Source organism: Gigantopelta aegis, chromosome 8 (assembly GCF_016097555.1).
Source record: "Gigantopelta aegis isolate Gae_Host chromosome 8, Gae_host_genome, whole genome shotgun sequence".
In the NCBI taxonomy this organism is placed as follows: Eukaryota; Metazoa; Mollusca; class Gastropoda; order Neomphalida; family Peltospiridae; genus Gigantopelta; species Gigantopelta aegis.
Window position 1 is genome coordinate 2,378,913 of NC_054706.1, and position 25,952 is coordinate 2,404,864.

The 25,952-nt window shown below is 37.6% G+C and overlaps 1 protein-coding gene across 2 annotated transcripts; it reads right to left on the reverse strand.

Annotated features, from left to right (window-relative positions):
* Window positions 1-2,107: 2,107 nt before the first annotated feature.
* LOC121378366 lies at window positions 2,108-24,615 on the reverse strand. 2 transcript variants are annotated; one of them, XM_041506502.1, is made up of 7 exons: window positions 24,577-24,615; window positions 12,888-12,999; window positions 10,542-10,765; window positions 9,982-10,237; window positions 6,643-6,910; window positions 5,942-6,129; window positions 2,108-5,382 (listed from the first exon to the last, which is right to left on the reverse strand). In XM_041506502.1, the coding sequence occupies exons 2-7, from the start codon at window positions 12,978-12,980 to the stop codon at window positions 4,597-4,599; spliced, it is 1,815 nt and encodes a 604-aa protein (XP_041362436.1). In that variant the 5' UTR covers window positions 12,981-12,999; window positions 24,577-24,615; the 3' UTR covers window positions 2,108-4,596. The 2 variants fall into 2 exon arrangements, with proteins under 2 accessions (XP_041362436.1, XP_041362437.1); XM_041506503.1 differs by lacking the exons at window positions 12,888-12,999; window positions 24,577-24,615 and adding an exon at window positions 12,774-12,791.
* Window positions 24,616-25,952: the final 1,337 nt, after the last annotated feature.

Below are 25,952 nucleotides of genomic sequence, written 5' to 3' on the forward strand. Positions count from 1 at the left end.
TTCAGTGTGAATGGCAGCAGTGTCATCCCTTTTCGTGATGCACGTGGATAGTCACTAACAAAGGTATTCCATCGCATGATTGTTGCGATTCTTCAACAGTGTCGCTGAGAATATGAAAGTCTGTTTTGAAAAGTAAAGTTTGTTTAGTCTGTTTTGAAAAGTAAAGTTTGTTTTATTTAACGACGCCACTAGAGCACATTGATTTTTTATCTTATCATCGGCGTCAAACATATGGTCATTCTGACAGTTTTTTTTAGAGGAAACCCGCTGTCGCCACATAGGCTACTCTTTTACGACAGGCAGCAAGGGATCTTTATTTGCGCTTCCCACAGGAAGGATAGCACAAACCATGGCCTTTGTTGAACCAATTATGGATCACTAGTCGGTGCAAGTGGTTTACACCTACCCATTGAGCCTTGCGGAGCACTCACTCAGAGTTTGGAAAAGAAATAAAGAAATGTTTTTTATTTAACGACGCACTCAACACATTTTGTTTACGGTTATATGGCGTCAGACATATGGTTAAGGACCACACAGATTTTAAGAGGAAACCCGCTGTCGCCACTACATAGGCTACTCTTCCGATTAGCAGCAAGGGATCTTTTATTTGCGCTTCCCACAGGCAGGACAGCACAAACCATGGCCTTTGTTGAACCAGTTATGGATCACTGGTCGGTGCAAGTGGTTTACCCATTGAGCCTTGCGGAGCACTCACTCAGGGTTTGGAGTCGGTATCTGGATTAAAAATCCCATGCCTCGACTGGGATCCAAACCCAGTACCTACCAGCCTGTAGACCGATGGCCTACCACGACGCCACCGAGGCCGGTATTCACTCAGGGTTTGGAGTCGGTATCTGGATTAAAAATTCAGTGCCTCAACTGGGATCCGAACCCAGTTCCTACCAGCCTGTAGACCGATGGTCTAACCACGACGCCACAGCGGCCGGTGAAAGTTTGTTTTGTTAACAATACCACAGGAGCACATTGATTTATTAATCATTAGCTATTGGAGGTCAAACATTTGGTAATTTTGACATATTGTCTAAGATAGGAAAACTGCTACATTTTTCCATTAGAAGCAAGGTATCTTTTATATTCACCATTCCACAGACAAGATAACATATATCACGGCCTTTGATATACCAGTTGTGGTGCACAGACTGGAACGAGAAATAGCCCAATGGGCCCACCGATGGGGATCGATCCCAAACAGACCTCGCATCAAGCACGCATTAGCAGTCGGCTACGTCTCGCCCAACACTAAGAATATATGCAGACTATTAGTTAAATATGGCATTTCTTAAAAAAAAGAGAAGACTATTTGTTTTCTTTAAATTGCTTAATCGTCTTCTTTTGGGATTCACCCCTCGGGGCCCCTGGAGGTTCAGAATGACCAAGTTTACAAATTCATTTTTCTGTGTACCAAGGAAACGTCCTACTAAAATTTAATTGGAATTGGTCAAGACATTTTGGGGTAGTCAAAAATGTGTAATGTTACGTACGAAAACGGATTGCAATAGACCTAAAAGCTTATCAACCCATTTAATAGCTATTTGGTGTTCAGTATACGAGAGGAAACCCGGTGACGTCTTGTATAGGCTCATCCTCATTAACAGTCAGGAACCTTTTATATGCATCGCCCATAGACGGGGGGGGGGGGGGGGGTATAGCTTTTGATATACCAGTCATAGTGATGATGACTAACGCAACGGATCCACCAAAGACGATCAAGCTTACGACCAATCCAGGTTTTTTAAAAATATGTCAGCATCAGTTGCCCACTCTGAATGCCCTACTGCAGGAAATAAACCAAAATGACATAACTATTATTTGACAAAAATTGTATTTTTACTGTTATCACTCCCAAAACTGTTACCACAAAATTGATACTGGGTATGTTGGTATGAAAATATTGTAACTCTGTATGGACTCACGTTACAGGACAACATTGTAGTCTTTGTAACAATTAAACTTAAAATTATTTTTCTATTTTATAAAATAAACTGTTTTGTGTTCATTCTCCTAAAAATCGTTTCAACCATTAATATTTATTTGTAAATAAAAACCGTTACAGTTAAACATCAACAATATAAAAACAACAAAATAGTGGCGTTAAAATCTTATTTTATTTCAAGTTAATCAAAGTTTACATAATATAAAACATTAAATTTAATCAATAAAAATTGAAACAAAAACAAAAATAGCACAATAAATAAAAGCCATACACTATTAAGTAAATCCATTAGGGGTGGTTCAACAATTATAAAACGCTTAGGTGGGGGGGGGGGGGGTTTATGATGGGATGTCTTATAAAATGTTATGGAGGAGGAAGGCAGGTGTTTTGCAAGGGTTACATAGCATTTATAAAACAATGTCTCATTTTTAGTAATTAAATAAACAGCTTCTAGTATCAGCTATTATGTTCTTTAACTGATTATTTTTAATTGACATTGGTCAAATTATGTGACGGGAAGAAAGGAAAGGTTTTATTTAACGACGCACTCAACACTTTTTATTTATGGTTATATGGCATCTGACATGGTTAAAGACAGATACTGAGAGAGGAAACCTGCTGTCACCATTTCATGGGCTACTCTTTTTTTATTAGCAGCAAGGGATCTTTTATATGCACTATCCCACAGACAGGAGAGTACATACTACTGCCTTTGTTACACCAGTTGTGGTGCACTGCCTGGAATGGGAAAGAGCCCAATGAGCTCACCAAAAACAGTTTTATCATAGCACAGATTAAATAAATTGAAACTAAGTCCTATTTTAACATGAGGCTAAATACTCATAAAAAAGACAACAGTTTTGCATCATACATGTAATTGTTGAACAGCCCCTTATAGTACAGATAGCAAGTCCTATATTAACTTGAAGCCAAATACTGATAAAAACTATTTAAGTCTTACAATCAAAGCTTTAAGATAAGCCGGAGTAAGCCAACATATTTTGTTGAAAAAGAAGAAATAAAAACACAATTATCAGCAGTACATGTTAACAAACATTTAAGAGTATCTCCAAAATATGTGCACTTACTGAACAGAAGAAAACTCACATACACATTTAACTGATTTGTGTATTACAGAACACTGCGTACCAGATCAGAAAGCAAACACAATGCACCAAAAAACACCTTAACATATTTGAAATTAAATATAAAATTAACTCGAAGTTAGCTCATTTGTTTTTGTTTTTTTTTAATATATCTAAAATATTTTCCACTGAGGATTGTTGATATTTTTATTTCTAGAGAAAGATGCAAACATCAATTATTAACCATTTAATGTTCTCCATCTAATGGTCAAGGGTGCAGCCGTCTGTATTTTATTACTGAATTAGAAAAGAATTTTCAGATGCTTTGTCTGAAATAAACAGCTTTCTCTTTTATTGTTCATTTCACATCTAATTTCAAACATATCCCTGAACTTTGGATTTCCGTGTGTGTGTGTTTGATAACTTTAATATATTATATATTTCCGTGTGTGTGTGTTTGATAACTTTAATATATTATATATTTCCGTGTGTGTGTTTGATAACTTTAATATATTATATATTATGTGTGAACATTAAAAATATGGCAAGACTATTTCATAAAGGATGATCATTGTCATAAGAAACATTTTTTTGAATAATTTTGTGTATAATAAAAGTGTTAATATCAACATATTTCACAATAGATTAAATGCAATGCTAAAATTACAAGTATAGACAAAAATACTCATTCCATTTTATAACAAATGCCCTCTCAAAATACAATATACATCAATCACAGCCTTTAGTAACAAATTATTGCATCACTTAGTTTGAACATCACAAAAAATATGTTTCAATTTATTGTCAACCAATCACATTTATTCATTTCAATTGCAGCTGACCTGTCAAAATGGTTCAATCAAAACTTGTCATTAACAAATTCTAATTTAATCACATCAAATATGAATGTCCATTCGATACTAACAAATTTCATTATTCATTTGAGTCACTACTGTCCCAGAAAAACTGATTATTGACAAATTTCTTTGTTCATTTCAAACAATTTTCAAGGATTAACACAATCTAACACTGCATTCAAGTTGTACTTAGAAATAAAAATAACAGAATACAAGTCAGCTAAATGTTTACATACAACCACAGACTATAACATCCTTTAAGTTTCAACATTAAATGCAAACTTTAAAATTCTGCAGGATATTAAAACATCATCCATTTCCATTGCTGTTTAGTATTGAATATTAATGTAATTAATTTAATTACTTATTTTGCACAAAAACAGAAGATTCAAATAATGAAAATTGAACTAAATTTTTAATTAGTACAGCAACCGACCTTACCAATCAAAACTTCTTTTTTTTAATTAATATAAAATTAAAAACAAAACAAATTCTGATTAAATATAACAATTAATTCTGAATAAGCTGCTAATGTAGCACCAAGATTATTTCACTGTAAATAAAACTAAAGCCAAAAACCCAAACCCCAAGTGTCAGTTTGATTTCCTCAGAAATTACATTAAAACAAGCCGATTTTCCATGATCTATCCTAAGATTACATTGCCGTGTAGATATAGCACTCAAATACAAGTTGTGCAACCTACAGCAACCAGTGATCCAAACTCGACTCAGAGGACTGGTCTTCTGTGCTAAGCTTATCGTTCTGGTTGTCATGGTTACACAGGTTCCAGAGGTCAAGGTCGGACGTATCTTTTTCAATTTTCACATCCACGCCAACCTCTAGATCCTGCACTTTTAGCAACCAGTCGGCGTCGGACATTTTCTTATGCATGTTTTGGACGACCTTCCATGTATGACATTCTGGGGTGGTCCCTGAATCTGGTGGGAAATCACCAGTCATTAACCACTGAGCCCCATCTGAACTGCCATTATCAAAGTGAAACTTAAAGGACGTCATACCCGGGTTATTTTTATTCAATCCCGACTGACACTGTTTGAGCCAATCAGAAGAATTCATCGACAGCATACTGAAGAACCTGAAGTCATGTCGACATGGAATATTCTTAGCTTCGTCAATGGCAGAGCTTATCCATTTCTTTTTCTCCAAATGCAGTGGCTGGAAGAATGACGCGGTTGACCCATCAGATTGTTCCTTCATGCCAAAGTTTCTGCGACCTTGTTTGAGCCACTCTGTATTACCAGCAGCATGGTGCAGAGGAAACCAATATGGCTTAGAAGGGCAGTCTTCATCCAGTGCTTTGACTTTACCATTGAAGCTGGATTTTGTCTTCGACTTTTCTCCTTTCAACCAGCTTTCTGGAAGCTCCTTGAAGAATGTTTCCATGATGGACGAAATCTCGCTGGGTTTTTCTTGCTCATTTGACCATGAATTATTAACATCCCCTTCTGCTGCTTTCTGTTCCATCTGAAAAATATAAATATCACATTCCACGATCCAATGAGGGACAATATTACAGAAATCAAGTAAACCTTACTATCAATTAAACTTTAAACAAATAATAATTGTTGAATGCCTTTTCTCTTTTAAACATTTTACATGGATTTAATTAACAAGCACACTGAGAGCACTACTAAAGTAATATGTCCCCTATAGTGCCAAACAAATTTTCATATCTCCTAAATTCAAGGGCCATAATTCAGAGTCAGGAAAACTGCACTGTATATATGGAATAGATGGGCAGACTGGATGTTTGGACAGACAGACAGACAGACAAAACGTTTAGTCCCTTGTGACACATTACTCCAAATGAAATGTCAAACAAACATGCAATAGGCATTTAAAATAATTTATTCAACAAGATTACTATTCAAAGACAAATCCAGTTTCCAAACTATGAATAACAATGATGGCCATGATGTCCTCTCCCAACACCTAGACATTTTGTTACAGAACACAGACCTAAAGAATTGAATTGTTCTGTAATATATAAATGTCATGCTGTGCTTGATATGAATGTTCTGACCTTTTTCCTTCCCTTGGCGAGCCACACCTCCGTGTCACTGGGGATGTGCTGGAACCACTTCACTGCGGCCTCGTTCCACTTCTCCTGATTGGGATCGGGGTACGACGGCTTCAGCCACATCGCTTTCGTCGTCAGTGGGAATGCCTCAAACACAGGCTTGTCCATGACGGGTGGCGTTCGTTCTCCCACTGTAAACAGAAATGTAATCTTCGTTAATGATACTTGACATGAGGCTACTCACAACATGTCGTAAATGAGATATATTACTTTGGTTTCAATCATCAATTATAACTGAAAATTGATTGGTTAGTGTCTAGCAGTGTGACAGCCGATTGTGAAATCCATAATTATATTGAAAAATGTTAATGAATTATTCATAGAGTTTATTGACGAAATAGATATGAATGAAATCTTGTGATATCCTTAAAATCTATGCAAAATGTTAATTCTTGTATCCTTGCTATAGAAAGTAATCATGGTTTAATGTGGACATGTTTGGGGATTTTTTTTGGTTTTTTTAAAGCCTAAAATGGCTGTTGGAATGAAAATCAGGACCTATGTTCTTAAAGCCTAGATTATATTTTGCACAATGTAAATATAATAAGCAAAAAAAAAAAAAAGGGTTATATGCAAAACATGATTTTCACACAATTTTCAGATGCCTGAAAACAAAACAAAGTACAAAAACCCCAAACAATTACATGAGCTTCCGACGATTTCGAAGTCGTCATCCTCCTCGAATGCTGGGCTCTGCTGAATCTGACTGAGCCAGTTCTGAATACACGAATCTCCGTACATCCTGGGCGATGATTCTTTTCCCGAGGCGGATGGGACCCAGTCTCGTGGGTCTGTGCTGAAAGCCGGGAACGAGAACTTCGGAACGGTTGCCGTGGATACGGTTTTACAGCCAGGCGGCTGGTATAGCCAGTCTTTAGCACGATTCGACAGTCTGGGGATGTTCACTCTTATCTGTTAAAACATATCAACAATATAGTTTTACACACAATAGTCATGGAATAATTAGTTTTGCTTCCATAAAACATATGTTTACAGGTTCCCAAATTCTGAAGAAAATGCAACAACAACCATTCACACTTATTTGTTCTCATTTTAATTCCTATATCAATTTATTCCTGTTTGGTAACATATGACAGTAAACCTCACTCTGCCTTATGGTAAAACATATGACAGTAAGGCTCACCCCACCTGATTGGTAACATGACAGTAAGGCTCACCCCACCTGATTGGTAACATATGACAGTAAGGCTCACCCCACCTGATTGGTAACATATGACAGTAAGGCTCACCCCACCTGATTGGTAACATGACAGTAAAACTCACCCAACCTGATTGGTAACATATGACAGTAAGGCTCACCCCATCTGATTGGTAACATATGACAGTAAGGCTCACCCCACCTGATTGGTAACATATGACAGTAAAGCTCACCCCACCTGATTGGTGACATGACAATAAAGCTTACCCCCTACCCCCGACTGGTAATATATGATGGTAACCCGTATCTCAGTAAAGCTCACCCAGCAGGATAGTAACCTGTATGTCAGTAAAGCTCACCCAGCAGGATAGTAACCTGTATGTCAGTAAAGCTCACCCAGCCAGACTGGTAACATGTGTAACAGTAAAGCTCACCCAGCCAGACTGGTAAAGTTCACCCTACCTGATTAATAATGCATGACAAAAGCTCGCCCAGCCTGACTGGTAACATGTGTAACAGTAAAGCTCACCCAGCCAGACTGGTAACATGTGTAACAGTAAAGCTCACCCAGCCAGACTGGTAACATGTGTAACAGTAAAGCTCACCCAGCCAGACTGGTAACATGTGTAACAGTAAAGCTCACCCAGCCAGACTGGTAACATGTGTAACAGTAAAGCTCACCCAGCCAGACTGGTAACATGTGTAACAGTAAAGCTCACCCAGCCAGACTGGTAAAGCTCACCCTACCTGATTAATAATGCATGACAAAAGCTCGCCCTGCCTGACTGGTAACATGTGTAACAGTAAAGCTCACCCTGCCAGACTGGTAACATGTGTAACAGTACATGTGTAACAGTAAAGCTCACCCTACCAGACTGGTAACATGTGTAACAGTAAAGCTCACCCAGCCAGACTGGTAACATGTGTAACAGTAAAGCTCACCCAGCCAGACTGGTAACATGTGTAACAGTAAAGCTCACCCAGCCAGACTGGTAAAGCTCACCCTACCTGATTAATAATGCATGACAAAAGCTTGCCCTGCCTGACTGGTAACATGTATGACAGTAAAGCTCACCCAGCCAGACTGGTAACATGTGTAACAGTAAAGCTCACCCAGCCAGACTGGTAAAGCTCACCCTACCTGATTAATAATGCATGACAAAAGCTCGCCCTGCCTGACTGATAACATGTGTAACAGTAAAGCTCACCCTGCCAGACTGGTAACATGTGTAACAGTAAAGCTCACCCACCCAGACTGGTAACATGTGTAACAGTAAAGCTCACCCTGCCAGACTGGTAACATGTGTAACAGTAAAGCTCACCCAGCCAGACTGGTAACATGTGTAACAGTAAAGCTCACCCACCCAGACTGGTAACATGTGTAACAGTAAAGCTCACCCAGCCAGACTGGTAACATGTGTAACAGTAAAGCTCACCCACCCAGACTGGTAACATGTGTAACAGTAAAGCTCACCCTGCCAGACTGGTAACATGTGTAACAGTACATGTGTAACAGTAAAGCTCACCCAGCCAGACTGGTAACATGTGTAACAGTAAAGCTCACCCACCCAGACTGGTAACATGTGTAACAGTAAAGCTCACCCAGCCAGACTGGTAAAGCTCACCCTATCTGATAATAATGCATGACAAAAGCTCGCCCTGCCTGACTGGTAACATGTGTAACAGTAAAGCTCACCCTGCCAGACTGGTAACATGTGTAACAGTAAAGCTCACCCAGCCAGACTGGTAACATGTGTAACAGTACATGTGTAACAGTAAATCTCACCCTACCAGACTGGTAACATGTGTAACAGTAAAGCTCACCCAGCCAGACTGGTAACATGTGTAACAGTAAAGCTCACCCAGCCAGACTGGTAAAGCTCACCCTACCTGATTAATAATGCATGACAAAAGCTTGCCCTGCCTGACTGGTAACATGTATGACAGTAAAGCTCACCCAGCCAGACTGGTAACATGTGTAACAGTAAAGCTCACCCAGCCAGACTGGTAAAGCTCACCCTACCTGATTAATAATGCATGACAAAAGCTTGCCCTGCCTGACTGGTAACATGTATGACAGTAAAGCTCACCCAGCCAGACTGGTAACATGTGTAACAGTAAAGCTCACCCAGCCAGACTGGTAAAGCTCACCCTACCTGATTAATAATGCATGACAAAAGCTTGCCCAGCCTGACTGGTAACATGTATGACAGTAAAGCTCACCCAGCCAGACTGGTAACATGTGTAACAGTAAAGCTCACCCAGCCAGACTGGTAACGTGTAAAGCTCACCCTACCTGATTAATAATGCTTGACAAAATCTCGCCCTGCCTGACTGGTAACATGTATGACAGTAAAGCTCACCCTACCGGATGGTAACATATGACAGTAAAGCTCACCCAGCCGGATGGTAACATATGACAGTAAAGCTCACCCAGTCGGATGGTAACATATGACAATATAACTTACCCTCCCCTCTGACTGGTAATGTATGACAGTAAAGCTCACCCCACCTGATGGTAACACATATGACAGTAAAGCTCACCCCACCTCAGTTTAACATATAATGGTAAATCTCACTCCGCCGGACAGCAACATATTACAATAAATCTTACCCCACCGGACTGTAACATATGACAATAAATCTCACCCCACCGGACGGTAACATATGACAATAAATCTCACCCCACCAGACGGTAACATATATCAATAAATCTCACCCCACCAGACGGTAACATATGACAATAAATCTCACCCCACCGGACTGTAACATATGACAATACAGGTCACCCCACCTCAGTGTAACATATGACAATATATCTCACCCCGCCGGACGGTCTCTGTGCACAGTTGATCTCCTCAATGGTCTTGTAGAAGATGTGGTGGTCGGCGTCCTCGTAGTCCTCGAAGTGACCCGGCATGCATGTCGATGCGTTCTCCTCGTCAATGAACGCCGTCTGCAGCGGGATGCCGTTGGCGTCAATGCGACCGTAGTTGAGGATGGCTTCGCGCAGACCCACTTGGTCGGCACAGAATGACAGGTACGGCGTCTCCTCGGGTTTCAGATCACTCAGGTCCAGACTGAAGTAAACAATTTCAAAACACAATTAATGCTCATCTGCAACAGGTGATTTGAGGTTGTGGACAAATAAACTCTTCTAATAAGAGCTGAGAATGACAGAATATGGATAAAACCACCATTTATCAGGTTTGTGTTAATCGAGCAGATGATCTGAGCCGAATGAAAGACTATGAAATAGTAATAATTTAGGTATTTCGTGATTCTGTCTCAATCTTATGCTTCTGACCCAAAATCTGGGATTCACGGAAGCCATATAAATTTGCACCATGTTAACACAAAACACTTTTCCAGGGTGAAACTCACGTGCAAAGTTTGTCAGCCAGTCTCGTTTCGAAGCCCTCGCCATCCTCGGACAGTGCGAGTGAACTCTGCAAGATGCCGAACGTCTTGTTGAGTCGAGCCTGCTGCTGCTGAAGAACTTCCTCCTTCGCGCTGAGCACCAAGTCAACCTGACTGAGCAGCCACACCTCGCGGTTACGCAGCGCCTCCAGGTGGCGACTGATTGACGAGTGGATCGAAGACTTTATCTGAAAGTTACAGTTGGTTGTGTCATCGGATACTGGATGTCGAACATTTAGTAACTCTGACACAGTCTTTAGAGGAAACCCGCTACATTTTATCATTAGCAACAAGCATGGCTCTACACTGTGAGTAAGTTGCTCGCATATGCGAGCAACTTTTGTTCACAGGCGACTGTTTGTTAAAACATAGTAGCCAACTGGCGAGTATAAAATATTGGGCCTAGTAAGTTGAACATGACAATGAAATGATCAGTTATTAATATCTTAGTAACTAGTATAACAGGATTTCAAAACAAAGCATATTTACTTCCTATATTACTTTGCCAAACTCCAGTTAAGATCGACTGAATTCGTTATAGAGGCATTTATTTTTAGACTTTTTTTCTTCACCTAAGCATGTGCGGTATGATATTATGAACAGGAAGTTTAGCCGATGACAGGGTAGTGTGATCATGAGTCGGACAACTAATGTCCATTTGTATCTTTGGTGCATTGACCGATTACTAGTCTGAAAAAAGGCATTCCCTGTGGGACGGACTATAACAATAAATGAATACAGAGCTAGCTCTGGCAGTCGCCAAATTCACCAATTGAGAATTTTAAAAACAATTGGCAAATTTTATTTTAAATTGGTGAAATAAGTTTACTATATTTTATAAGAAAATAACAGATTTTCTGCCATTTTTGAAGTTTAATAGATAATTTGGCGAAACTTTACGTTCACCCAGAGCTAGCCCTGGAATAGTAGACCTACACAGATGAGATTTTCTCAAAGTATTTTGAACATTTACAGTAGGGTAAACAATCTTTCTTCCATATACTACTATTTAATTATCTCAAATAGCAGGGATAATTACAGTTTTAGTGTTCCAATTTTTAATTATAATCGATTAACCACTACCTAGCACTACAGAATAGTACTGCACCTAGATGTGTAATGATCACTCGTGGGCCTAAAATGTCAGGCACACAGTTATAAATTCAAACTTTGAGCCCTTTTGAAACAGGTTTATGTTTAATAACAGTAGTGCTAATTAACCTTTAGACTACTGGATTATTTTTTTACAAAAACCAAGTTTATAATTTTACTGACATATATTCACTTAAATGTTTTTATAAATACATAAAATAAAGTTCATATTTGAATCGGCAAGTATTACATGTATTTTTGTCCATTATTCACGATAACAGTGGTTTTGTGACCAGAATATTAAAAAATAAATAAATATGATTCATATCACAATATTGTGATTTTTTTTTATCAAATTAGCTGTTACAATCAGCTATTGATCCCTGAAAATTACCACAACGTGCCGCCATTATTGTTCAGCGAAAATACTTGGCAAAAAACACTTTTTAAACTCCCAAGGTAAACAATAAACAAAAGCCACCATCTTGTCAAGCAATCTGTTTGATGTATTATACATTCATTTCTGGTGAGTGCCATGTGCAAAATGGTGGCAAATATGAAATGAGGAATGCACTGTATACAGTGAAGGTTAACTAGAAATGATGCTAATCAAAATTTTAAAAACAAAATGTTACCTGTAATGCCAAAATTGCTTCATAAAACTGGTCAAGAGAGAATGGATGCCTGATGCCACTACATACACTACTCCCACTGAGATCATAGGAAAAAGACGGAAAACCTGAAGTCTACTGAGGGTGACCAATGTTATGACCCTTAACACCTCCGGTGAGTGACTTACCACTCAACTACTTGCTGCTCCTGAACCCTAGAACCCTAGGAGTAATGCTCAAACCTCTCACCTGGGATGATGTGTAATACAGATGTTATGACTTGTAACACCTCCGGTGAGTGACTTACCACTCAACTATTTACTGCTCCTGAACCCTAGAACCCTAGAAGGAGTAATGTTCAAACCTCTCACCTGGGATGATGTGTAATACAGATGTTATGACTTGTAACACCTCCGGTGAGTGACTTACCACTCAACTATTTACTGCTTCTGAACCCTAGAACCCTAGAAGGAGTAATGCTCAAACCTCTCACCTGGGATGATGTGTAGTACAGATGGTATGACTCGTAACACCTACCTTGAGCGATTTACCACTCAACTACTTGCTGCTCCTGAACCCTAGAAGGAGTAATGCTCAAATCTCTCACCTGGGATGATGTGTAGTACAGATGTTTCTTCACAGAATCCAACTGTCGAATAGCACTCTCCAGCTCGGATATCTTCGGCTGTGTTCTTTCCATGATTTAACCACCAATCAACCTGTAGTTACAGAACAGTTTTATCAATGTATGCATATATATACCGAGTGATTCATGAGAAAAACATGTATACTGATGGTGAAATTTTCATTTTGATACATGAATTACTTTTAAAATGCAATTGTTGCACCATTTTCTGTTCACATAGTCCATAATTTAGGTTTTTTTGATAAAAAAACCCACTTCTTTATTCCTTTGAAGGAACATTTTATTTTTAAAATTTTGATTACCAACAGTCGGTGATCAGTTCAAAACTGAGTAGCAGCTACTAATAGTACTATTCATTGTCTTAGGATTACGTACAGCAAACATTTTGTTTTCAAAATCTTGATTAGCAATATTTCTAGTCTGCTGAAAATTGATTAGCAACTACTGTGTAATGTTTTAAAATTGTGTAGTCGTCTCTGAAACTTGCGTAGCGAATCGCGACGAGAATACTGAACAAAATGTTCCCATGTGTACATAGCAATATGTGAAATGTGCATAGCGAATCGCGACACAATTTAACAAACAAAATGTTTCCTGCCTGCGAGCATTATTTTTGCCCCCAACATATTTATATCCCCTAACTGCAACACTACTGACTATTCAATATGAGATTACGTCTCCGAGGAAGTTGACAGCGGTCAAGCAGAAAATTTCACTTGTAGAAGTAAAGTGCTTTTTTTTTAAATCTTAACATTGAGGCAATAGCACTCCAAGAAATAAAGAACTGTACATGTTTTTTTATCCTGTAACAGTGTTTCTGCCAGAAAGACATTTTTGGGTATGACACTATGGAACTGAATGCAACCAGTGAACATAGGGTATTGGGGACCTCCCCCAGAAAAAAAATTGGTTAAGTTTAGGGTTCCGGTTAAGAAAATTATACAGTAATGATAAGAGTAATTAATTTTAATCTGCAAAACTTTTTGGGTAGGACGCCATACCCGTTTTACCCTCTGGCAGAAACCCTGTGTTGACAATAAAAATAAAATAAATAGGATTTAATTTTTCAAATAAAATATAACTTTTATGTTGTGTGTATATGAAACAAACAAATGGACACTGGTATGGAATTTAATAGAGACTGTTAAAAATACTGGTTAAATAATGCAAGGGTAAGGTTTTAAAGCTTAGATTCACAAATGAATTTATGTTAGTATCATATTTCTGTACACGCCAATATTTTATTGTATTTTCTCAGACATTGTTTTGTTCACTCTGTGTATTGGCCAACCCATGATGGTATTTAGAGGCTTGAAAAGTCAACTAATACACAGCAACACACAGTACATACAAATAATGACATCAGTCTGTGTATTGGCCAACTCATGATGGTATTTAGAGGCTTGAAAAGTCAACTAATACACAGCAACACACAGTACATGCAAATAATGACATCAGTCTGTGTATTGGCCAACCCATGATGGTATTTAGAGGCTTGAAAAGTCAACTAATACACAGCAACACACAGTACATACAAATAATGACATCAGTCTGTGTATTGGCCAACCCATGATGGTATTTAGAGGCTTGAAAAGTCAACTAATACACAGCAACACACAGTACATACAAATAATGACATCACTCTGTGTATTGGCCAACTCATGATGGTATTTAGAGGCTTGAAAAGTCAACTAATACACAGCAACACACAGTACATACAAATAATGACATCACTCTGTGTATTGGCCAACTCATGATGGTATTTAGAGGCTTGAAAAGTCAACTAATACACAGCAACACACAGTACATACAAATAATGACATCAGTCTGTGTATTGGCCAACCCATGATGGTATTTAGAGGCTTGAAAAGTCAACTAATACACAGCAACACACAGTACATACAAATAATGACATCAGTCTGTGTATTGGCCAACCCATGATGGTATATAGAGGCTTGAAAAGTCAACTAATACACAGCAACACACAGTACATACAAATAATGACATCAGTCTGTGTATTGGCCAACCCATGATGGTATTTAGAGGCTTGAAAAGTCAACTAATACACAGCAACACACAGTACATACAAATAATGACATCACTCTGTGTATTGGCCAACTCATGATGGTATTTAGAGGCTTGAAAAGTCAACTAATACACAGCAACACACAGTACATACAAATAATGACATCAGTCTGTGTATTGGCCAACCCATGATGGTATTTAGAGGCTTGAAAAGTCAACTAATACACAGCAACACACAGTACATACAAATACAGTTTAGAAAGCTTAGTATTTTGTAACATGCCTTGTTGCACCTACAAAAGTAGAATTAACAGGCATAGAAAAAGTCGAGAACGGTTGTTCAGGTTACAAGTTGTTCAGGTTACCACAGGTCAAGAAAGTCAAGAACGGTTGTTCTGGTTACCATATGTCACGAAAGTTGAGAATGGTAAGTACTAAATTCGTTCTCCGGAAAATCTTATTCAAACATTTTTTTATCAGGTTTTTAGGTTGTTTGAGTGTTTTAAAATATAAAATATATATGTACAAGTATCAGTACAATGAGAACAGTGATACAAATCAATAACAAGAGTTTTGTGTATCTGCAAAGAGACAATATAATACTGGTAATAATAATGAGAATTTTAACTCCAAATTGGGAATGCAAAATATACTGTATTAAAATAGATTTTAGAAAAAGACAAAAAGTTTTTTTTTTTTTAACAACACTAGAACACATTGATCAGTGTTCTCGCTGGGTGAAAATTAAAGGAGGGTGGATGCACGGCACCACACCCTTCAAAAAATAAAATAAAAAAATAAATAAATAAAAAGGGGAGGGGTGCGGAGCTTGGTGACCATATTGTTGTGTGTTGGTATACTGTGGAAAGACACTCCTTATTTTGCCTACAAGAGAGTGAAAAAACGTTTATACGAAATACAAGCAGTCTCGTATTTTAATTGAACCGAAGATGTTATCGGTCTGACATTCACGAGCAGTTCCGGTTTTGCTGAATCAATCAAAGTTTTAATATTATTATTTTAATAAAGATTTCAAGATATACGAAAAACAATAAAGATGTTTGTAAAGTGATCCTCCAATGTCGGATACATTTTTTGTTATTTCTATCTTCATCGAATGAATCGATTGCTGTGATAAAATATTATCACCAGCTGATAAAAAGTAGTTTAATTTTTGTATATATTATTTGGCAACCAGGTTAAATGATTTTAATGATAAACACTACCAAAGAAAGAAAGAAAGAAATGTTTTATTTAACGACGCACTCAATACATTTTTATTTACGGTTATATGGCGTCAGACATATGGTTAAGAACCACACAGATTTTGAGAGGAAACCCGCTGTCGCCACTACATGGGCTACTCTTTCCGATTAGCAGTAAGGGATCTTTTATTTGCGCTTCCCACAGACAGGATAGCACAAACCATGGCCTTTGTTGAACCAGTTATGGATCACTGGTTGGTGCAAGTGGTTTACACCTACCCATTGAGCCCTGCGGAGCACTCACTCAGGGTTTGGAGTCGGTATCTGGATTAAAAATCCCATGCCTCGACTGGGATCCGAACCCATTACCTACCAGCCTGTAGACTGATGGCCTAACCACGACGCCACCGAGGCTGGTATAAACACTACCACTTCCGTTGTTTTTATCAGCTGTAACATCCCCCAAAATTAATTGTTTACAATATTTTATAAAGAACTGCTGAATAAACAGAATGACAGAAATGACAGATAGTACAAATCATCCGTTACAACCAATTATATTTGCAATTGTGGACAAAATATCACAGTTGTTAGTGGAAATAAAAGACAGAATGACCGTTCTGATCACGTGACAAATTTGGCGCCAAATAAGTGGGGGGGGTTTTAATCGGAGATTGCCAAATCCGTAAAAAATTAAAATTGTTTACATTGCTCAAATACAATATAACTTTTATTGTATGTATTAAACATACAAATGGATACAGGTATGGGACAAAATAGAGGCTGTTAAAAATACTGTTAAATTACGTTACGGTAACTGTCATAATTGTTTTGTCAATTGTTTTTTCGTACACAACACGGCTTGTTTCCTTTGATGTCTGGTGTGCAGACTGATCATTGTGGGGGTTTTATGTGTGGAAAAAGTGTGCATTTGTAAATAGCAGATATAGGTGCTGTAAAATACAGCAGGGTTCTGGAAAATAAAGAGGGGTGCAGAAAAATAAAGGAGGGCAGAGAACGTCACTACATTTGTCCACTTAGCAATTGATCTTTTATAAATATATGCACCATCCATAATAGATACCACAGCTTTTGATACACCAGTCGAACGACAAATAGCCCAATGGGCCCACCAATGGGGATCATGCCAGATCAACCATGCATCAAGCGAGCACTTTACCACTAGGCTATTGTAGTTACTTAATCTTTCTTACACATTGTTACCACTCGTTATAGTTGACAGGGTTCATACACCTTAGGCTGTTAAAATTTCCATAACTTTTCCAAAACTTTCCATAGCCCACAAATCCAAATTTCCTAAACCATTTCCAAGCAAACTCAATCACAACAAAGTGTTTTTTGCAGTTTTTAGACATGTTTGTCAGAGTTAAAACTTTTGCCTTGACTAAACTGCGTGGTATACATGTAGGATTACTACTAATAAAAAAATTAATGTAATTTATTTTGTCGTTTTAAAATGCAGTTTTATTCTTGGAGTGGACATGACACTTTCCGGGCATTTTAAATGGAGTCAATAGGTGCAATGGTCATTCAAGTCATAGATACATCAAACTCGCTGCAAACTCGTGATGATCTGCGCAAGCGCAAGCACAGATAGCCTTAGTTAATCTTTTGGGATCAGGCTAAAATGGAACCACTACCAAAACGGAACCATTTTCGTTGGCTAGGCTATAACGGCATCTCACTCGTGACGATCTGCGCAAGCACAAGTACAGATAGCCTGAGTTAATCTTTCGGGATCAGGCTAAAACGTAGCCCGAGTACTCTGACTGTAAGAGAGCTAGACGGACATTTGGACATAAATACGCTCTCATTACAGTCAGAGACTAAGCTATGTATTTTTTTGGCAATTCCCGACAACCAAAAAGTTGGCAAAGATTTCCGCTCTAATACCACAACAATCCTATGTTTGACGTCAAATACCTTTACATCGATCATTTTCGAGTTAACTGATCCACATATCCACATATTAATCACTAATAAACATACTACAGAAAGAAAGCACAGCACCGACAGCACCCACATTCAGCTACGCTTCATGACACTCCGTCGCAAGAATTACAAAGCTCGGTGACCTATTTCGTGACGTAGATAACGTGATCACCCACTGGGCGATTCCGCCTTGTGCAACTGTGACGGAACATGCGCTTAAATTTGTTTCGCCTGTGGCGATTTTAATTGTGTTAGAGGGCCGTGTGCAGTTTATTGCCCGTAGCCCAGGTGGGCAACTTGTTACGTAATACTTCACGCGATCGGACACGTGAGGTACCGCCTTGTACCCCCAGGCAAAATCCTGATTTATAATAAATAGCTAGTGTTTTAGAGAGATCGAGGAGAACGAATAGGAAGGCTCCGAGGGAACGTTAGTCCGTTTGGACTTTGGTAAATATCATTTTCTGCTCTGTGTATAACCTTGATGTGATTGATGTGACTTTTAAATATTTGATACTGTATTATACCAATATTCTTTAGACAGTGTCTTCGGTCATCTGACGAAGTAAATCGTAGACTTCTTGTTCTAACATTATACGAGTATTTGGTAATATAAAGCTTAGCCAGTCATCCTAGACGACCTAGGTACACTGTAGGTTATTGTCTTTATTGTGATAGGTACCAATATTAATTCTGTGTCACAAGGTTACTGAATGAGTAGTTAGGGTTAATTAAAAATTAACCCGTTAGGAATAGAGCTGTAATTCCTTTATTAATTAAGTTCCCCTGGAAGCGTTCCTAAATTATCACACGTTACTGAACGAGTAGTAAGGGTTAATTAAAAATTAACCAGTTAGGAATGGTGTTGTAATTCCTTTATTAATTAACTTCTCCTGGAAATGTTTCTCAATTATCACACGTGTGGGTGTGGTGTAATGGTGAAGTGTTTCGCATATTGTGTAACTAGACACCTAGAGATTAACTAATTAAGTGATCAGTTCTGGGTTGTTATTATTGCTGTTATTAATTAACTACTACGGCTGTACATTTGTCAGCGTAGATTAATACAGATTCCAAAGTGTATTGTGTTTTTGTTGTGTTTCTAGAGAACTAACGTGCTATAATAATATATACTTTATATAAGATCGTATCTCTGATCATACCTAGAGACGAGCCATACTAGGGTTTAACAGTCTGTTACAGAGAGATCTAATAGATATACAGTTAGGAGAGATATTTTGATAATCGTGTTTTATTCAGTTACGGGTATTATAGAATCCCCCGTGACAGCAACAGTCACAGGGGCCGTCTCATACCAAGCGACGTTACAACATGGAAGAGTTGGCTAATGGTTTCCTCTCTAACACAGTGATAAAATTACCAAATATATGACATCCAATAGCCGATGATTGATGAATCAATGTGCTGTAGTGGTGTCGTTACACGGCCCCTGGAAGACAGAATGGCTGAGTGGGCGATCATGTGACGCATCGTCACGATATAGGTCGGCGAACTTAGAATTCTGCTGTCCGGAGTTTGCCGAAGCTTAGCTGAATGTGGGTGCTGTCAGGTTTCTTTCTGTAGTGTGTGTATTAGTGATTAATATCTGAATTTCTTTTAATCAATCAACTCCGATGTAAAGGTGTTTGACGTCAAACATAGGATTGTTGTGGTATTAGAGCGGAAATCTTTGCCAACTTTTTGGTTGTCAGGAATTGCCAAAAAAATACATAGCTTGGTCTCTGACTGTAATGAGAGCGTATTTATGTCCAGATGTCCATCTAGCTCTCTTAGTAGTCTTACAGTCAGAGTACTCAGGCTAGGTAAAACTGAACCACTACCAAAACGGAACCATTTTCGTTGGCTAGGCTATAACGGCACCTCATTATATTGGCTAAAACGGGGTGTTGGGTCGGGGCTAAATATTGGTGAAACAAACCAGTTTTTCATACATTTTATTTACGGCAAGGACATAATTTTCCATAACTTTTCCATAGCCAAGGTAACAAAACCTGATTTTCCAAAACTTTTAAGGTCCTGGAAAACACTGTGACGAATTTCCAAAACTTTCCAAAACACGTACGAACCCTGAGTTGATAACACATACTTGTTAACACATATACGTGCGTTAACATTTTAAAGACATACTAGGTGATGACCAGGTCACCAACGCCATACCATCCATTGAAAAAAAAAAAAGAACAGTCGAATCGATTACTCCGTGACAAACATGATAACCGAAATGGACTTGTCTGTGACACACAGGTTAACTATAAGCGCAAATAGGTTTTCGTTGGAAAAGGCATTTAAATTTATTTTAAAACTGTTTTTTCAGGATATGTAAGAAATAGAATACAACATTTGTGTCCGTTAGATACCATTTATCTTACAACTTGTTTAAAAACTTATCCAAATCGCTTTTGCGAGCATTAAGATACATTTTAAAACTACTTGCAAGATAAATGGTATCTAATGGCCACTCATGTAGTATTCTCTATTTAACAACTTGCACATACCAGGGTTTCTGCTAGAGGGTAAAATGGGTATGTAATGGCCACTCATGTAGTATTCTTTATTTTAACAACTTGCACATACCAGGGTTTCTGCTAGAGGGTAAAATGGGTATGTAATGGCCACTCATGTAGTATTCTCTATTTAACAATTTGCACATACCAGGGTTTATGCAAGAGGGTAAAATGGGTATGGCGCCATAGCCAAATTGTTTTGCAGATATTATTTCTTTTAGCTCACTTTTTTGACAAAATTAATTACTCTTATTATTACTGACAGTCTGATTTTCTTAACCCTAACCCTTAGCCCATTTTCTTTCTGGGGGAGGGCCCCATACCCACTGTTGACTGGTTGCATTTAATTCCATAGCGACATACCCACTGTTGACTGGTTGCATTTAATTCCATAGCGACATACCCACTGTTGACTCGTTGCATTTAATTCCATAGCGACATACCCACTGTTGATTGGTTGCATTTAATTCCATAGTAACATACCCAAACATTTATTTTTGGCAGAAACATTGCATACCGTATTTGACCGGAAATAAGCCCATGTCTTTGAATAAGCCCACCTCCGTTTTGATAGCATTTAAGAAATTAGGCCCTCATTTGTAAATAAGCCCACCCCCAACTTCGTCACCTTATAAATAACATGAAATTGCAAGTTTGCTCAAAGTTCATTTAAAAGGTCATACCTCCTGCATAATTAAACACAAATGTAACAATATTTTACCACCAGTGAGATTTAGCAGTCTAACAATAACAGTGTGTAACTTGTTTTCAATTTCATGCCTGCAGTATTTCTCTGAAGTATCCAAGCCAAGTATGAACTACCAGTGTCTATTTTTACCACCACACTGGGTCCGCAGTTAATGCTAATTAAGCAAATACCGTATTCTGATTGGCTAAGAACAATGACCTTAGATTGACAATTCTTTGCAGTGTAAGCTACCTGCCCATGTCAGAAACGTGTGTATAGGCTATTGAGTTTGTTGTTAATTTGCTGTTGTTTTAAGTCTTCTCAGTATTAAATTTTGGATGTAATTAAAAACAGACTGGTAAGTAATTGTAACATAGAAGGTGTTCCATCTGATAATTAGATACTAAATAAAAAAAAACCCAATTTAATTAATAAACAATTATTATTTATTAATAACAAATGGAACACTAATTAATAGATGTGCTACTGAACGTTTTTTGTTTTTTTCCTAGTTCATTTAAATATTGTTATTTATTTTAATTATAATTATTAAAAAAATTTTCAACAAAACTGGCCCCTTGTCTGGGAATAAGCCCACCCCATGCCAAGCTCACAATGAGTTGTCTTGGCCCCCTGGGCTTATTTCCGGTCAAATACGGTAAGTGTACATGCAAACATATTCTATAAGCTTCACATGTACAGTCAGACCTCGTTACTATGACATTTACACTATCCGACCACAAATTGTCGGGAACGAACGTACACCAATGTTATTCTGTTCATTACACCAGAATTCACACCTTCCGACACCGACAGAGCAAATTAGGAACAAACGTGCACCCAACGTCTAAAAACACATTTACAACGACATTACATAATCACATATGCCGTAGTACGTTGGCAGTACACACAGCCATTTGGCATCCTTGATCGCGTCACTAGCCGACAGTGTTACATGATGTCCGAGTTACCGATGTCGGCTAACTCTATAGACATGTATTGCTTTTGAACGCAAGTCTTTCGTCATTCAATTAAAGGATTAACTTCGAACAATCAAGTCTACTAATTTTATGACATTTCAGGGCACAATATTTCACGCGAACCGCCGTTCTGTTCGCATGTTGGTTATGCAAAGTTAAATTTACACGAACCGCAAACTGGTTACGTCATGGCCTGTAAACGTTCAGAAATTAAAACTTGCAAACTTCACGATTACAGGACGTTTATTCACGCAGACATACTACTAGTATTTCGACAAGTATTTTAGGCTGAATTTTAGATACTTGATGCGCAGCAAATCAGTAAACAACGTTATATTTCAACACTTGTAATTTGCGACCAGTCTAAAGTAAATGTTCAGTATAGAGTCGAGCCAAATTTTTTTTTTAAATGTGCTCAGACCGGTGGGGACGGCTAAATTATCTGCTGCTATTTTATCTCTAAAGGAATATATGTAGACATAATATTGGATTGCCTATAATTTTACACATGTTAAAAACAGTTTTAACGTAAACAGGAATCCAAAAGTGTCACAAAAATTGAAAAATACTAACATCGCATAATGAGCTTTAAAACCCCCAAACATTTGGCACGTATCTGTAGTATAGAAGTACCATCGATAAAGTGAAAGTAGCATAGCCACCGCAAAACGGAATCCCTCGAAATGATTATGTATATATTTCAAAGGCGTAGCGCCCATTACACACAGTACGCATGTGCGTAATGCAAAAACAAAATCCAGGAATAGGTCGAGGCTGTCTGTAATTGTTCTATAAAATATCCTCTTAAAATTGACTCAAAAAACTGATTTAAAAAAAAAGAAAAGAAAAAAAAAAGCCTCCGAAAAGGCTCAGATTGCATCTACAGACGTCCTGAGTTTCAAACTTTTCACCGGGGAAGCCCCCCCGAATATCACTGCTCGGGCACACCTTTGACGTGCATAATACTAAGAAAATGTCTGGCTAGGCCCGTATTTTATTTCTGTACTGTGGCTGATATTCAGTTTTTTTTATAATATTGTTAACTTTAGCAACCATTAAAGACTTCTTTTTTTTGTCAATGTTTTCTTTTGTATTTGTTTTAACTTTGTTTCAGCTAAAAACTATGCATTTAAAATATAATTTCAACGTAATTTTGAGGTAACCGATCAGGTAACCCACGGGTTACGCAAATATAATTCACGTAACCGAACAAATGGTTACCTAGGTAAAAACCATGTGAACCGACTTCCGGTTCCCTCAGATTTCGAAATATTTTCCCCTGACATTTTGTAAATGAAGTATGTACCAATCGTTTAGACTGACTGTGAATGCGCTTTGATTAATAATAATATACTTAGTATTTAATGATGGTCTGTGATCCATCCCCGTCGGTGGGACCACTGGGCTATTTCTCATTCCAGCCAGTGCACCACGACTGATATATTAAATGCCTTGGTATGTGTTATCCTGTCTGTGGGATGATGCATATAAATGATCACTTGCTACTATTGACACCCAATTTAGCCAATGATTAATAAATCGATATGACAATTTTTATATAACAAAGTGACACAGGGACAAAAGTGGTCATTGTAACAAGGACTGACTGTACATGTAAATGGTGTATTGTTTGTTGATTTTTTTTATTAGTATTTTTTGTTGTTTGTTGATTTTGTTGGTTGTTGTTGTTGGGTTGTTTTTTTGTTTGGTTGTTTTTTTGTTTGTTTTTTGGTGGGGGGTGGGTTTCGTTTTAGATTGTTTTGCTGTTTTATGATAGAATAGCCAAATACGAGTGATATTACTACAATAAAACTAAAACCATCGGGTCATTGACTGTAGGCTACTGCTCATGACCTGTCTTGAATTTCTTATCGTCATCGTGTCAATTTAAGGTGAAGGCTGGCCACCATACCCAACCATAAATCGGTCACGTATCAATATCGGACAGGCTTATTGATGTCAGTCAACGTAATTGTTGTCACCATAAATACAGAACCTTTAACTTAAATAAAATAAAAACCAGTTACACTCGAGTAAGCAGGTACGCTTGAAAAAATACCGGAGTAAAAGTCTGTAGGTTACGTTAACCCAGATAATATTTTAACAATGTCAATGATGCTGTGATTCGAGATAAAATGAGGAATAAAACTACACGAAAAGATTTCATCTTCAACATAAGTCTTCTAACGATCATACTGTTGAACATTAATAAAAGATTAAGACCAAAAATACGATTATTTCCAATACAACAAAAATACAACGTGAAAATCATACCAGTCTTGGACTCCTAAGAAAAAACTAGGAAACCGACAACGAGGCTAAAATGAATAATTTATAAATACCATAAGTAAAGATTCCCCTAAAGTATCCAATGAAATAGATGTTCTGGTAAAACGTTGAGAGCCGTATAGATGTCGTACAATGATACTCATTGGTTGAGATTTTGACACATGGAAATTCCTTTGCATGGACTTGAGGTTGGTTAGTAGTAGTAGAAAAGGGTTGTTAGGAAATAAATTGAAATAGGCTTAACTTTTACCCAAATGGGAAAAATAATTGTACACAGTGTTGTACGTGCTCTTTTCTACTTTACAATATAATTGAAGAGGTAATGTAGCTGAAAAATGAAAAATGGTAAACAATATAAAATTGTCCACAATGTTTAATTAGAAAAGAGAGACTTATCATCTTGATGGGGACCAAACTCGCTTCAAGGTTTTATTCACTTAGTATTAAATGAACTAAACTCGAGTAGCCTGTTTTAAGTGTTTTGACCAGGCAGTGTTACATATTAAGTGATGCTTTTTATTTTTGTACCATGATGTGACTCCCTCTGTCAACTGATATCACTAGAAGAAATACATGCAGTGTTACATATCACGTGTATTACATGGACCTGGTTAGTTCTAATGCTTAGCAGTTAGTGCATTTACTTAGTACACTGTAACCATCAAAACATTTATTTGTTTAATGACACCACTGGAGGACATTGATTAATGAATCATCGACTGTAACCACCAAGGCAGATCACTTGCAGAGTTACACAATCAGGAAATGGGCCACTTAGGAAAATACACTTATTTAACTTGATCATCAAAGTTGTTTACTTCTGTCACATTTCCTTCATATTTGTAACTTTATAGCCATGAGAAATGCAGTTATTTTAAATATGGTTTTTATTTCCATTTTGATGTCATAATAGATGATTAAGAACAAGCCCCATTACACACTTCATGCTGGGACTAGATATTTGATTGTTACATGTATGTATGTCCTAGTGTGGCAAAATGTGACTTATGAACAAACATCAACTAAGTTAATTACTTTATATCTAATATATACATGTATATAGCCATTGTTGTTCTTTTAGAATATGTTTGTGTTGTGTGGGTTTTTGTTTTTTGGTTTGTTTGTTTGTATTTTCTTGGCTATACACAGACGAAATGTGTCATGTTTCATAATGTGGATAGTTCTAAAACAAAGACTTGTTTTAATTTTTGTGACCTTTTCAAAAACAATCTCCTTATGGATATGGATTGGTAATTTGGTGCCTTTAGAAAATTTGAGGGTACAGATTTTTACTCTTATTTTACCCTATGGAAGGAAGGAAATGTTTTATTTAACGATGTACTCAGCACATTTTATTTACG